Source organism: Ailuropoda melanoleuca, chromosome 4, assembly GCF_002007445.2.
Source record: "Ailuropoda melanoleuca isolate Jingjing chromosome 4, ASM200744v2, whole genome shotgun sequence".
In the NCBI taxonomy this organism is placed as follows: Eukaryota; Metazoa; Chordata; class Mammalia; order Carnivora; family Ursidae; genus Ailuropoda; species Ailuropoda melanoleuca.
Window position 1 is genome coordinate 125,204,906 of NC_048221.1, and position 13,628 is coordinate 125,218,533.

The following is a 13,628-nucleotide window of genomic DNA, read 5'->3' on the forward strand; positions in this document are numbered from 1 at the left end:
TCTGCGCTCTGGCAAGGTCAGACTGTAGTGTTTCAGGAATGCCTCTTCCCAAAGCACCACTAGACCTCCAGTGTATTTGTTCTATTCTCAATCCCATGGTAAGCCTCAGGTGATCTCACCCTGTGTATGTATAACCTAGACCTCAGCTACAGATTAGTGGGGAACCCTCACATGGACTTCTGGGGTCCAACCCTGCATTGTTGCTTCCTCTTCAATGCCCTGCTCTGTAGATTCTAACCACTTCCATATCCTTAACCTCTGATCTCTGTCTCTTTAATTCAGTGGGACTTTGAGAATACTCAGACCAGCTCTCTCTTACCTGGTCAGGAAATGGACTCCAGGTAGAAAACCAAGTGGCAGTATTGCCCTTGCCGTTGTCCACTACCTGAAAATAGTTGCTTCATGTATCTGTCCATTTTGATAGTAGTTAATGACAGGAGTTCTAGTCCGGTACCCATCACTCTGTCATGGCTGGAACTTACACACGGAATGTAAATAGAATTTTGACTTCAATTCTACTGTTCTGTTCACCACACCACAGCTTGCCCTTCTAAACCATGTCTGTTATGAGTGAATACTGTGTCCTCAGAAATCTGTGAGTGTTTATATTTTAGTTTAACTTATAAACTGGGGGAAAACCTTTCTGATGCAGAGCACAAGCAAACATCTGTGAACTGTGATGACTTTTAGGTTGCCTTTATCCTTTCAGATAAATCTTGGGTAGCACTAATGGATAAATTAATCTGTTTAAAAACAGGCTAACAAGGAATGCAATAAAACCATTATGTAAGCAAACACTTAGAAGCAGTGCTTTCCTGCTGGTTCAATTTAATAAATATTTTCTTTGTTTCCTATATACTTATAGACACTTTATGTCAGAAAGGAACTTAGTCTTGTCTTATTCACATTGTGAACAGAGAGTAAGATAGACTAATAAATCACGTTACCTCTTCTTTTGTCTTGCAATCTAGTGGCTTTTCCTTTGGCACCCTTCTCACAAATCAAGTCTTCTTGTTTCGGTTGCCAAGCTATTAGCTATTACTGGAGATAAGAAGGAGGAGTCTAAGAGAAATAGAAAAATTTTAGACAATAACAGGAGCTATAGAAATATCTGAAAAAGAAGAGGAAGAGATTAAAAAAGAGATGGAGGAAAGAAGAAATGTGTCAATTTGAAAGCAGTATAATGTATTAAATGAGTCTTTTGAGCAAAGTTATCTAACAATAGTAACGGCGCACAGGGTATGAAATAGGAGCAGGATCAAAAAATAGTTTTCGCTTCGAAAAACATCAAAAACATAGGCAAAGAATCTGAACAATTTACAGAAGAAAGAAACCCATGAAGCACATGAAAAGACACTCAATTTCACTTAAAATTAAGGAAACTCCAATCCAAACTGTGTGCTACACATAGGTTTGGCAAAAGTGAAGCTGTACGATATGCCCGGTAGCTACAAGTGGATAGTGGCCGACACTGTGATGGGGCTATAAACTGGCACAGGTGTTTTGTAGGAAAGTTGTCAAAATCAAAAATGAAAATTTCTGTACACTGGTATTTAGTACTTCTCCTTTTAGGAATTAATCTGAAAGCAGCATCTCCACAAGAGTGCAGATACACACACACACACACACACACACACACACACACACACACACACACCTGAAGTATTCATTAAAGCACTGTGTGTAGTAGCAAAACCTGGAAACAATCGACTTGTCTAAGAAAATAGGGAGTGGAGTTGGTTAAATAAATTAAGATAAGAGTCGCACAGTGACATGCTGAACAGTCATTAAAAAGGATGAAGAAAGCGTCTCTATATACTTTCTCTCTAGAGAAGGAGTCCAGGATGTATTTTTTTTAAGAGATATTATTTAAAAGTAATCTCTATACCCAACATGATCAAGAGTTGTACACTCTACCAACTAAAACAGCCAGGTGCCCCTGTATTTTTATGTGGAAAAAAATGCAAGGAGCTAAGCAGTATGTTTAATATGCTTTCTTTTATGTCAGTGTTTAGTGTGTAGACGGATGTACTGGTATTCTGATAGAAAAATTTTCAGGAAAGATACTCAAAAAATATTAACAGTGGTTACTTCAAGGGGAGGAATGGAGATAGTTTTCGTTTTATACTTTTATTTACTATTTGAATTTTTCTAACAAGTGTTCATCTACTACCTTTTTTTTTTTTTTTTAAAGATTTTATTTATTTATTTGACAGAGATAGAGCCAGCCAGCGAGAGAGGGAACAAGCAGGGGGAGTGGGAGAGGAAGAAGCAGGCTCACAGAGGAGGAGCCTGATGTGGGGCTCGATCCCATACCGATGGGATCACGCCCTGAGCTGAAGGCAGACGCCCAACCGCTGTGCCACCCAGGCGCCCCTTGTGCCACCCAGGCGCCCCCATCTACTACCTTTTAACCTCAAGTGTGGTTGTTTGAGGGTAGGATTATGAGCCATTTAAAGTTTATTCCTTGTACTTTTGTGTGCTTAAAAAAATACACAAGCACGTTCATACACATGTAAACACACATATAGAATAAAAGAAAAAATCTTCCAAACTATATGTTTGCTTTGTGGTGAATTTTAAGTTACGGGAATATATTAAAATTCTTTAAGTTATGCTTAAAAGGAATTCCTATTTTCATAAAATCAGCTCTATTCTGGGATGATTTCTTTTTGCAGACCTTTTATGTATCCATAGTTGATTTATGTGAAAATGGCGGGAAACGTCCTATGACGAATAGCAGTGCTAGTTTCACCAAAGAACAAGCAGACACCATTCGCAGAATTCGAAACAGTAAAGACAGTTGGGACATGTTGGGAGTCAAACCTGGGGCCTCAAGGTAAGCAACGCTCTGGGATATTAGTGCTGAGTTCTATCCTGGAGAAAAATTCAGCTGTCGACATCGTGGGTCTGATATATCTTCTTGTAATTGGCTGGAAATATGAAGATGTGTGGAAATGCATTAGATTATGTAATAATTCTTCTTCAGTGAATTAACCGAATGCCAGAGAAACAAAGTAGAGGGCACAGTGGCCTGATGAAGGAACTCTGTAGTGTATTCACATGAATACTTTCGGAAATGGTGTGCTCTGCTTTTGTCTGTGTTGAATGGGAGCCCTGAAGCAAATATAACCTTAAAAAAATACCTTACAAAAGAGAAATCTTAAATCACAGAATTTTAGAAGAGGAAAAGGATATTAGCATCTTATCCAGACATTTCATCGTATAGGTGAGAAAACTGGAATTCAGTGAGACTGAACACATGTTCAAAGACCCCTAGGAGTTAGTGGTAGAATTGGTTCTTGACCTTGAACGCTGTGTGTCTGGCTGGCTCTGTCTTTCTGCGGCCCTCAGAATCCTGTTAGGTCCTCATCTGTGTATGAATTTATGTTAAATGGTTTTATTTTTAGCCAAAAGAAATATTTGGGAGGAAGAGAAATACAATCACTATTCTTTGTTGCTTGTGCAAGGATAAATCCTTGTTCGGTATGGTTATATAACTTTTAACAATAGAACACTTCTGTTACTGTACATATTATGAATTTTATTGTAATTACAAGGGTTCTCAGATCTTTTTATTTTGCACCATAGCTTTCTTCCCCATCCTTCTCCCTTTCTACTTTGTCACCTTGATTCCCACAAAAAAAAAAAAAAGAAAGAAAGAAAAAGAAAAGAAAAGAAAGTACGTATTGAAATACCTTGTTGGTACCAATGGCAGTAAGTTTTCTCTTTTCCATTTTGGTCTCATAGCCTATCTTCAGGTCCAGAAGGCGAGAGGGCAGGGGAAGAGGAAGATAGTTACTGGTCACCTCGGCTTGCCAGGCCTTACAGAGAAGGCTTTAAACACATGAACAGTTTGGGTGATCTTGTGGATATAGCACAGTTAATTGGTGTCTTTTAAGTGTCCTTTTAGATTTCCATAGTCTCATTCTAATGTCTTCCGTTTCACCGTCAGGGGAGACTGGCTCTAAACGGAAGAAACTTTACTTATTAATTTAGAACAGTGTTTATTAAGGAAAAAGAAACTCCGTGTTCCTTATTTATTTATTATGTTAATTGGAACCTACCAAAATGTACGGGACCTCCATAAGTTCTCTACCACTGACCAATATAAACATGTGCTTCTCGTACCTCTGTTTCTCTGGGTCTATCAAACTAATTTTGTATGACAGTGAGCACATTTGAGCAGAACCTAAAAACCATGTTTTAAAGTTATAAAGAGTTTTAATGTTTGTTCAGTGCCATGTTCACTATTCTTGAACTTTAAGAAAATCTTCATCTTCAGCAGAATTAATATATTTGTTACTTTGTTAAATGTGTTTGTTAATACATTTGTTATTTTGGAGAATTCTGGCAATTCAAATTTCTTCAGAGAGGGAGAATATGATTCTTGTTAGCTAATATCAAAATTATCTATGTAAAAAAAGCCCCATGCATGTTTTAGAACAAGAGAATTCAGGTTTGTTTAAGAGCAGAAAAAGCCTTAGAACGCATACCCCAACCCTAGAGGACCATGAACATGGCCCTGTGACCTCAGTCTTTCCCAGTGGACACCTAAGACTTTCCATCACATGCAAACAATCAAAGACCATGTCTCTAATTTGGAGAGCCAAACAGAAATCCTTCTGATAAAACATAAAGGAGAAAAGCTAGGGCATTTGGGAAAGCACCATATCCAGGCTTATTGGGTAACTGGAACACTGAATTACAAAAAGAAGGTGGGAAATAAAACCATCTGGTAAGGACAGAGGTAAACCTGACCAGAGGAGGAGCTGGGTACTTAGAAGCTTCTGAAGGCCTGACACCAGAGGATGGTGAAGGGCAGGGAGATGGGCAGGTGGTCTCCAGGCTCCTCCCCAGCCAGTCCCTGCTTATTGAAGAGCTCAGAAGCCTAAAGACCCCTCCCAGAGCTCTCTTGGTCTTTGGCAAACACTCACTGTGCTGCCCTTTTCCTCTCTGGGTTAATGTTCCCTTCTCTTTTGTTTCTTCTTTGGTCTCAGGAGCTTGCTGGAGCTCTTGGGTACCCCCATCTGCAGCATCCCTTTCTTGGTCAATGGCGTCACCATCTTCCCTGAGCCTCAGCATCCCTCTGACCCTGGAACTCATTTCCGCCCCTTTTCTTCCATCTCCTCTACCTGTTTCTCCAGCTTATCACCTGCTTCTGCCGGTTCTTTCTCTGTGTTATCTCTTAGCCTCCCTTGATCCAGGCGCTTGTACTCGTGCTTGGCTTCTCTTAACAACCTCCTACCTGTCTCCTAATTTCAAGAAACAGCCTTCTCAGCACCTTTTTTGTCACAAAACACCTACTGATGTCATTGTTTATCAAATCTACTTTTTTGTTGTTGTTTTAAGGCCCTTCTCTTACTGACTGCTGCTTCCTGGCCAACTTTGTTTTTGTTACCCCCCAGCAGTGATCTCGTGGAACTTCCTGCCATGGCCATGGTGTTCCTAGTTCCTAGCCTCTGCCAGCTCTCCCAGTTGCTCTTTGTTTCCCCACTTCCTTCAGAATCCCACTCCAGAGGCCTTCCCCGATCACCCTGTGCCCTCATTGCTTCAGTCAACAAAGATTTGCTGGGTGCCTGCTCCGTGCCAAGGACCTTTTCCATGGATTGTTCTTTTACCAGGCATTTTCTTGGTGTTTCGATACTCACTTCACATTGTATTTCTTTTTCTACTTGTCTGTAATGTATTATTTATTTGTTTATTGTTTGTTTCTGAGTCCTTTAGTCCCACTTTTGAGAAAAGGTAGTAATGATTTGGGAGATTCTTACTGCAAGAGATATGATGTAAGTCCAGACAGCCAAACTGCCATGAGTGGGGGCTGGCCCTGTGGCTGACATAGAGCTTGGCTTCTTTCTCCTAGGGAAGAAGTCAACAAAGCCTATCGGAAACTCGCCGTGCTGCTTCACCCCGACAAGTGCGTGGCACCTGGTAGTGAAGATGCCTTCAAAGCGGTTGTGAATGCCCGGACAGCCCTCCTGAAAAACATCAAGTAGGAAGTAAGAGAAAAAGACAAGTGCGGGCCTCAAGTACAAACTGACTGTCCCTAGAAGTGAAATAACCAACATGGATTTTTTTTTCCTCCACAAAAATCTTACTGCTTTTTTCTCTCATGTTGTCATTTGTAAATTAGAAATTCAGGTGCCTGTGACCATTTTACAGAGCGGTGGAGAGAACCAAGCGCCACTTGTACGTATAGTTCGTTTCCTGTCTTCAAATAATCTGAATTTTCTTCTTCCTTCATTTGTGAGCTCGATAATGGTAGCATCCCTCACGCACTTCACTCAGGGCAGTCCAGGAGGTTTCTGGAGAGAGGAAGGGGCACAGGACGACCCTTTCGCTTTTTCTGTTCCTTTTTTTAAAGTTCATCAGGGAAGGAGACAGCAGAAACAGAAGGAAACAATAACAAAACCCCTGAAAGTTTGGTGGGGCCTCACAAGCAAGTTGCTCCTTCTACGACTTCCTCAGGTAGTATTTGAACCATCGATTAATCTCTAATTAATGAACTCCTGAGAGCCCTTTGGAAGTTGGTGAATCGAGGTGACACAGTTCCAAATTGAGCAGCCCTTTGAGGACATGCACTCCGTCCCCTTCTCCGGCCACCAGGGGGAGAGACAAGCTAGTCCTAGGAGAGAAAAGGCGGTGGCAGCCCCGAGTTCTGGCAACACTGGCTGCTGCTCGTCTCGCCCCTGGATCTGAGGCCTTTCTTTGGCAACGGAACCGGGGCTGGTAGCAGTAGGGAGCATGGTGCACCTGGGAAGCAGGAGTCAGACCCCACACAGACATGCTTGCAGGTCACAGCAGAGCTTGTGTACACGTCCCTGAGGGCAAGGCCAGGGGCACAGCCAGCCTGGCTTGGACTTGTCTGATGTCCCTAGGAGAGCCTGTGGATGAGGCTTCTGCCTTTTCTTGTTTCTGCGTCGTTTGCCACGGATAGGTGGGAAAGGCAGGGGCACGCCTCTACAAGCCCGGCCTCTTCTTCACTTATCTGCGTGAGTCCCTTCTTTTCCTCCTCTCTCCTTCTCTCTCTTTTTTTTTTTTCTTTTTAATATACCACATCTGTCATGTTTCTCTTCTTGAATCCTTGGCTTTTGACCACTGCCTCTTCCACCCTCCCTTATGAGTCTTGACCTTACAATCCTCCCATACAAGCCTTGGTTGACCAGAGACAAGTATGGATCCTTTGGGTGTCGGTGGAAGGAGAGATCTTAAGGCCTGTGTGTGAAGAAGCTCTTATTTTTGCTTGGGCTGCATATTTCTAAGTAGTAATATTTTTAAACTATAGATTATGAAAGCTAATTTCACATAGAGAAATGCATTCTCTTGCCATAGTCTCCTCCTCAATATCCAAGGAGTGGATGAAGATCCAGTATATTAGGACTGGCCGTTCTTCCGGAGCTTTCAGAACTGGTCTCGCTGTTTGACCCATTACATCGTCAATACTCATACTTTTAGCTGTGACCATCCTGCACTAATTGGGCTTTAAGGTGTATAAAATGTGAATTTTAAACAGCTATCCCATATTGATCACCACATAGCATTCACCTTCTACCAAAAAAGAGAAGCCACTTTGGTTTAATTCCAGCCCTCTGCAGTCGTCTGGATTCCTCTGCTTCTGCTGGGTCCTTCTGGATCCTTCTGCTTCTCCAAAGCAGCTTCCCTTTGTATGGCTGCACTTGGGCTGCACTGAGCTTGTCATCAGGAAACCAGAGCATTGTTTTCTAGTATGACTTTTCATCTTGGTGATACTGAAAATGCTTCTTTTTTTACGAATTGAGTCTAATACATGATTTCCTGGGGATTTTTCTCTGGACTTTTAATTTTAAATAGCTTCTGGGACTGCAAAACTCCAACCCAGAGTTCTTCTGAATTTAAATTTTGCTTAAGGCCTTCATCGTGCCTAAAGTAATTAAATGTAGGTCTATTCTTGCAACAGAACTAGAGTCAAATAAATGAGGGATTGTGCATGGTAATGTCAGCCCAAATTGACATGACAGCTCACTGAGTACATGGCCCTGTATGAAGCCTGTGCTAGTTTTCATCACTTACTAAAGACCAGATTGGTCACCTCATTCAGCTGCGGTGTGTCAATGAGCAGTTTCAACAGTTCTTAGTGCTTCCATTCCTATATAGCGAGTGACTTGTTGAAATTTAGCCTGATTTTGGTTCTTAGGTCTTGGAACTCAGCTCCCACTCGTTCATTGTTCCAGTTAAGGATGGCCACGAACCACTTCATTTATGTAAAAGAAAGAAAAGAAGAAAGTTAAGCTTCGGGTTCTAGAGTTTGTCCGAGTGCCGTAATCCTTGAGTAGAATATAAAGGGATAATAAAGCATGATTTGCAATGCAAAGTTTTTTTGTACTAACTTCATACAAAACTTTGCAGACCTCTGTGCATTAAATTTATATTCTCGGTGCAAATATGTACTTTGTAGTTCAACTTGATGAAATTCCTTCAGCCAGTTAGGATTTCAAAATACACTAGCGAGAGTAACAACTAGCAGAATCATTCCATTGGCTAGAAAAATGTGATGGAGAATCTTGTTTTTCAGAAGAGAATAAGTTTGAACAGTTCTTATGAAAGCCATTACTTCCGTGTCTGAGTCACCAAGAATGAACAGTTTTAAAGCTTGTTTGAAATCCCTTGAGGCATTTCCAACTAATTGCCCATCCTACCTAAGCACTTTAAAATACACCGTCCTTTTTTCCCTCTGTTCCCCTTTGGGGCTTCTTTTGAGTTGATGTTCTCAGCTGTCAACCGTTGTACTTTAGCCTCGTCATTTCGCGTCTTCCCATACATGTGTCCTCGGCTCCATCAGCCTGTTAGCTCCGGAGTCCAGGCCTCGAGTAGAGAGCTGCTGTGTGGGATGAACTGCTGCAATCCTGTTCTTCGGGGGCACGCTGTTCTGAAAGGCTTACATTTACCTCAGGAAACTTACTCTAGTGTGTTCTCATGCTTTGAATTCTCAGCTGGGAAATAATTTCTTTATACCCATAAACCAGTATCTCATTCACTGCTAGTTAAAAGAGCCATAGATAAGGCAGCTAAGTTTCTGAAAGAAAGCCAGAGTAAGTAAGCAGCCCCTTAGGCCCTGAATCAGTACCACAGTTCCTCATAGAACCCTGACCGAATCTCGAGGGGGAGGGAGGTAGTTCAGGCCCAAGTTAGAAAGGGGTGGAGCCGCGTGCGGATTGCCTCTGACAGTGACAGTGACTGCGCCCTTCTCAAAGGCACTTTCAGTGGGCGCTGGAATGTCACTCCCTTCCCCACCGTGCTCCATCTAGCTCGCTCTGAGTCTGCCAACATTTTTGCAAAACTTTTGAAAATGACTGTAGCTGCAAAAGAGAGCTACCCACCTTCCATTGCAAGTTTTGCAAAGCGAAGAAAGGTTCACACTTCTCATATTTGGTATTAGCACAATCGTAAGACAGTCAGTAACATTTGTGCATTGGTTTTTCCATTAAATGTTTCTAGAAAAGACAAAAGCTTAAATTTGTGACGTGGGGAAGTTAGAGTGTCTAACAAGCAGTGCAATATTAAGCCGTGCCAAAAAGGCCCTGGGGTGAAGTGACTTGTTGGCAGGTTGGACCGTTTGGGTTAGTGTCCTGCAGTGATTTCCCGCCCGGGCGTTTTTCCCCCGTGACTGTGAATGCAGAGTCTCTAAAGAAACCCTTCGCTCTTACGAGGTAATTTACATATTTGCGTTCTGTCGATTAACTGAAAATGTTAAATCTAACAGTTGTTTATGTCTTGTATAGAGAGTGTCATATGTATTTAAGTTGTGTATTTTTGTAAAATAAAGCCAAAACTCAAACACTTGTCTGTGGGCTGCACTTCTTCGTTGAGACACAGGTCTTTAACGTAAAACATACTAGTCTAGAAGCAGCCCAGTCCCTCACCAACTGAGACCTGACAGAGGACATCTTGCTTGAGTTTCCAGTTGGGAAATGCAGGAAATGTAATTCATCAGTCCATCAGGTAAGTCTAACCTTATTAAGTCCTGGTGAAAGTGTTTTGATCTCTTAAAGAAGGATACTAATATTATGTTTGCCTTTTTAATTCAGATGAAACTGTTACCATCCTATTTTAATAATGCAGCTCTCGGCTGAATAACTTACTAATTCAGTTAACTGGTCCCTGGAAACAAGAATTCTTAAGTAACAGACTGTTGTGAACCCAGAATTTTGAAAGTGAAAGCCTGGCAGCACCAACCCAGCGAAGGCAGTGTCTCTCGGAAGCCTTCACACAGGCCTGTAATTTTCATTATGAACGATGTATGTTCTCATCTGAGAATGCACGCCACTCTTTTGCGGAACTGCTCTACTCTCTCCAAACTGCTAGCAAGGGAGCTGCCAAAGTCTCCTCTGAGCCACCTTTTGCTTCCTAGCCATCCAGATTGGTACATGAGATGGGAGTGTCACCCAGGCTGAACCAATTGGCATCCTTCTCTGGGATCGTTCTCACTGGAGCTAGGAAAACAAACTTCCTCTCAGGAGAGGAAGATGGGAGGAGTCCTACTGATGCTGGCAACCACAATTCCAATGTCATGGAAAACATTCTGAAAGAGTGAAGCAGACATTCATAAAGAGACAGAGTCCTGGGGCACCTGGGTGGCTCACAGTCGTTGAGTGTCTGCCTTCGGCTCAGGTCATGATCCCAGGGTCCTGGGATCAAGCCGTGCATCGGGCTCCCTGCTCGGCAGGAAGCCTGCTTCTCTCTCTCCCACTCCTGCTGTTTGTGTACCCTCTCTTGCTGTCTCTCTCTCTGTCAAATAAATAAAATCTTTAAAAAAAGAGAGAGAGAGAGAGAGAGAGAGAGTCCTGATGGCAAAGACTTGCTTCTAGTCCCTGAGGTCCTCTGAGCTCATTGTCCTTTAAGCCCATATGCCACCCCAGAATCCTTCCTACCAACCTCCAACCCCTGTTTTCTGCTCAGGTTACTTGGAGTTTGCTTTCCATTACTTGAAACTAAAAGGATATTAGAAGATAGTAGACCTTAAGGATTGTAAGCGAGGGTGAGAAGGCTATGGTCTGCAGACGGGTACAACATTCGATAGAGATGTTATTAACATTTATATATTATCATATATTCCATTACTTGATATTTCTCAGTTGGAGTCTTTGGCTATGACTTAATCCAATAGTAGCCAGTTGTAAACTGAAAAGCAAAATTAGGTTTATTCAGTTTATTTCAGGGCCCATTTAAGATGCAAAATACTTGTAATTTCTTAAATTTCTAATTAAATTTTATTGTTAAAGTGTTCATTTGCCATGCATGTATTGAATACCTACTATGCGTCAGCCCTGTTCTAGGCACTGAGTATATAACTGAGCTCAGGACCAACAAAAATCCCTGCCCTGTGTCACTTAACATTCTAGTGTCTCTGTGTGTGTGTGTGTGTGTGTGTGTGTGTGTGTGTGTGTGTGTAGTTTTGAAGAAAGGTTTTTTCTTTTCCTTTTTCTTTTTTTTTTTTAAAGATTTTATTTGTTTATTTATTTATCAGAGTGAGAGAGAGAGAGAGAGAGGGTACAAGCAGGGGGAGCGGCAGGCATAGGAAGAAGCAGGCTCCCCACTGAGCAAGGACCCCAATGCAGGATTCCATCCCAGGACCCTGGGATCATGACCTGAGCCGAAGGCAGACACTTAACCAACTGAGCCACCCAGGCGTCCCAGGTTCTTTTTTTCCTATAGGCTTATTTATTATTTCCTATAGGTTTATTTCTAAAGAGGCAAGTTTGTACTTTTTGAGAAGTATTCAAGATATGCAATTTGGACTTAATACTCCGATTGCTACTAATCTATGATACTGTAGATCATAGGGGTTGTTAAAATGCTGTATTAAGGGTTTTTTGGAGAACTTAGTCATTATTATTATTCAAAGCTCAATTTTTCATATTAGCCTAGAGGAAATAGTTCCAGACTTAAGGAGTCTCTTTATGTATTTTTTATATTTGTAATGAATGTATTTTTCCAAAGCAGTTGATAAGGTTGTGTTTATTTGGAAGGAAAATATCTAGAATTTAAGTTGTTTTAGTTAAAACAATAATGTGTACCTCTGATATCATCCAGTGAAAATTTTGATCAGTTGACTGTTGTAAAGGATGCTATGACTTCAAGAAAATTATTCTCTCTGCATCCAAAACCATTGTTAGTGATCATTATAAAGCCAGCAATTGCAGCCCATGATAGCATTTTACTGAGGGAAGAGACAGTAAAAGTTTGCTATGATTAAGGGAAATGAAGATGCGGGGTGCCTACATGCCTCAGATATCAGAATGTGAACATTCTGCTAGTTTCAGAGCATGAGAGAGAACAAAAAGTTTAATAAAACTAAAGAGAGCAAAGCATCTCAGTGGTTCAAAAGGAAAATAAAATGAAAGAAACTGTTTCCATTCTGAGTAGCAGGGAGTAAGAAGAGCCCCAAGTCAGCATCTGTCAAATGTTTTTTTATGGACAGAGCCCTATATTTCTAGTGAACACCCAACACGGGATCCCTGTATGTAAAACAGCTAAGAGGAATACTTTGGGGGGATAAATTTGTAAGATGACAGTTTTAACATCATTCTTTATAAAAGCAACCTACCAAGCAGTTCTGCCTCCCAAGGTAGATGGCAGAGTTTCTATCGAAGATAAATGCCCATGCCATTCCCTCGTGCTCACGGGCACTGGTTGGGGGAGCACCTCACCCAAGAAAGTGTTGGGGCTCAAGAAAACGCTGTCAGTTATGAGCTGTGGGCGTACTGGGCAAGGACACTGTTTAATGAAGGGCCCTGATGACATTTTAGACATAAGGGAAAGTACCATGGTTTCTGTCGTGAGGCAAAGAGCTGAGCTGCTCTTCTTAAGAAATGAACAAGACTTCTAAGAGTTGGGGCTGACAGAAGAAGAGGAAGAAAGACCAGATAAGATGAGGCAGAAGGCTGGGGTCCTGAGAAGGAAAATTGGAAAGATATTAGGTATTAAAAATTATTAAAGGCTAGGGAAAAGTAGAAAGATAACCAAAAAGAAGTGCCCAGTGACAGAAACAAACAATTGACTTTTAAGAAGATAGATACGTTTTATAACATTATCACCCTTTTACAGATGAGAAAACTGAGGGTCAGAGAGTTTAAGTGACTAGCTCCAGGCCACACAGGAAGCTATTCAGACCCAAGCTGGCCCAGTTCCAGAACCCAGGCTTGTAGTTTCAGCCTCAGGATCCAAATTTTAAAATATTCTGCTTCGTACTCCTGAGTAATATTGTACCCTCTTGTCCCATGTGGCTTAAATGAATAAATAGGGTGTATTTTTCTTTTTTTTTTGAAGACCACAAAGGTACAACTTTCCTTATAATGACACAAATTTAAACCCTGCATGTGTCCACAGGAAGGAAGGCAACTTCTTTCTGAGCATGTCTAAGCCAAGAGGGAGTTAGCATGGCAAAGTAAGTTAACAGTGTGTTAAAATATGGAATATGGGGGGGCGCCTGGGTGGCACAGCGGTTAAGCATCTGCCTTCGGCTCAGGGCGTGATCCCATCATTATGGGATCGAGCCCCACATCAGGCTCCTCAGCTATGAGCCTGCTTCTTCCTCTCCCACTCCCCCTGCTTGTGTTCCCTCTCTCGCTGGCTGTCTCTATCTCTGTCTA

General features: G+C 41.7%; 1 protein-coding gene across 3 annotated transcripts in view; it reads left to right on the plus strand.

Annotated features, from left to right (window-relative positions):
- Positions 1–7,806, plus strand: part of DNAJC27 (DnaJ heat shock protein family (Hsp40) member C27) — a 30,876-nt gene extending 23,070 nt beyond the window's left edge. For 2 of the 3 annotated variants that reach the window (XM_002913790.4, XM_034659806.1), the window contains exons 6-7: positions 2,679–2,839; positions 5,864–7,806. In XM_002913790.4, coding sequence (XP_002913836.1) covers positions 2,679–2,839; positions 5,864–5,996 — 294 coding nt within the window. In that variant the 3' untranslated portion in view covers positions 5,997–7,806. The remainder of the gene's footprint in view (positions 1–2,678; positions 2,840–5,863) is intronic. The other variant, XM_034659807.1, reaches the window with a different exon arrangement.
- Positions 7,807–13,628: the final 5,822 nt, after the last annotated feature.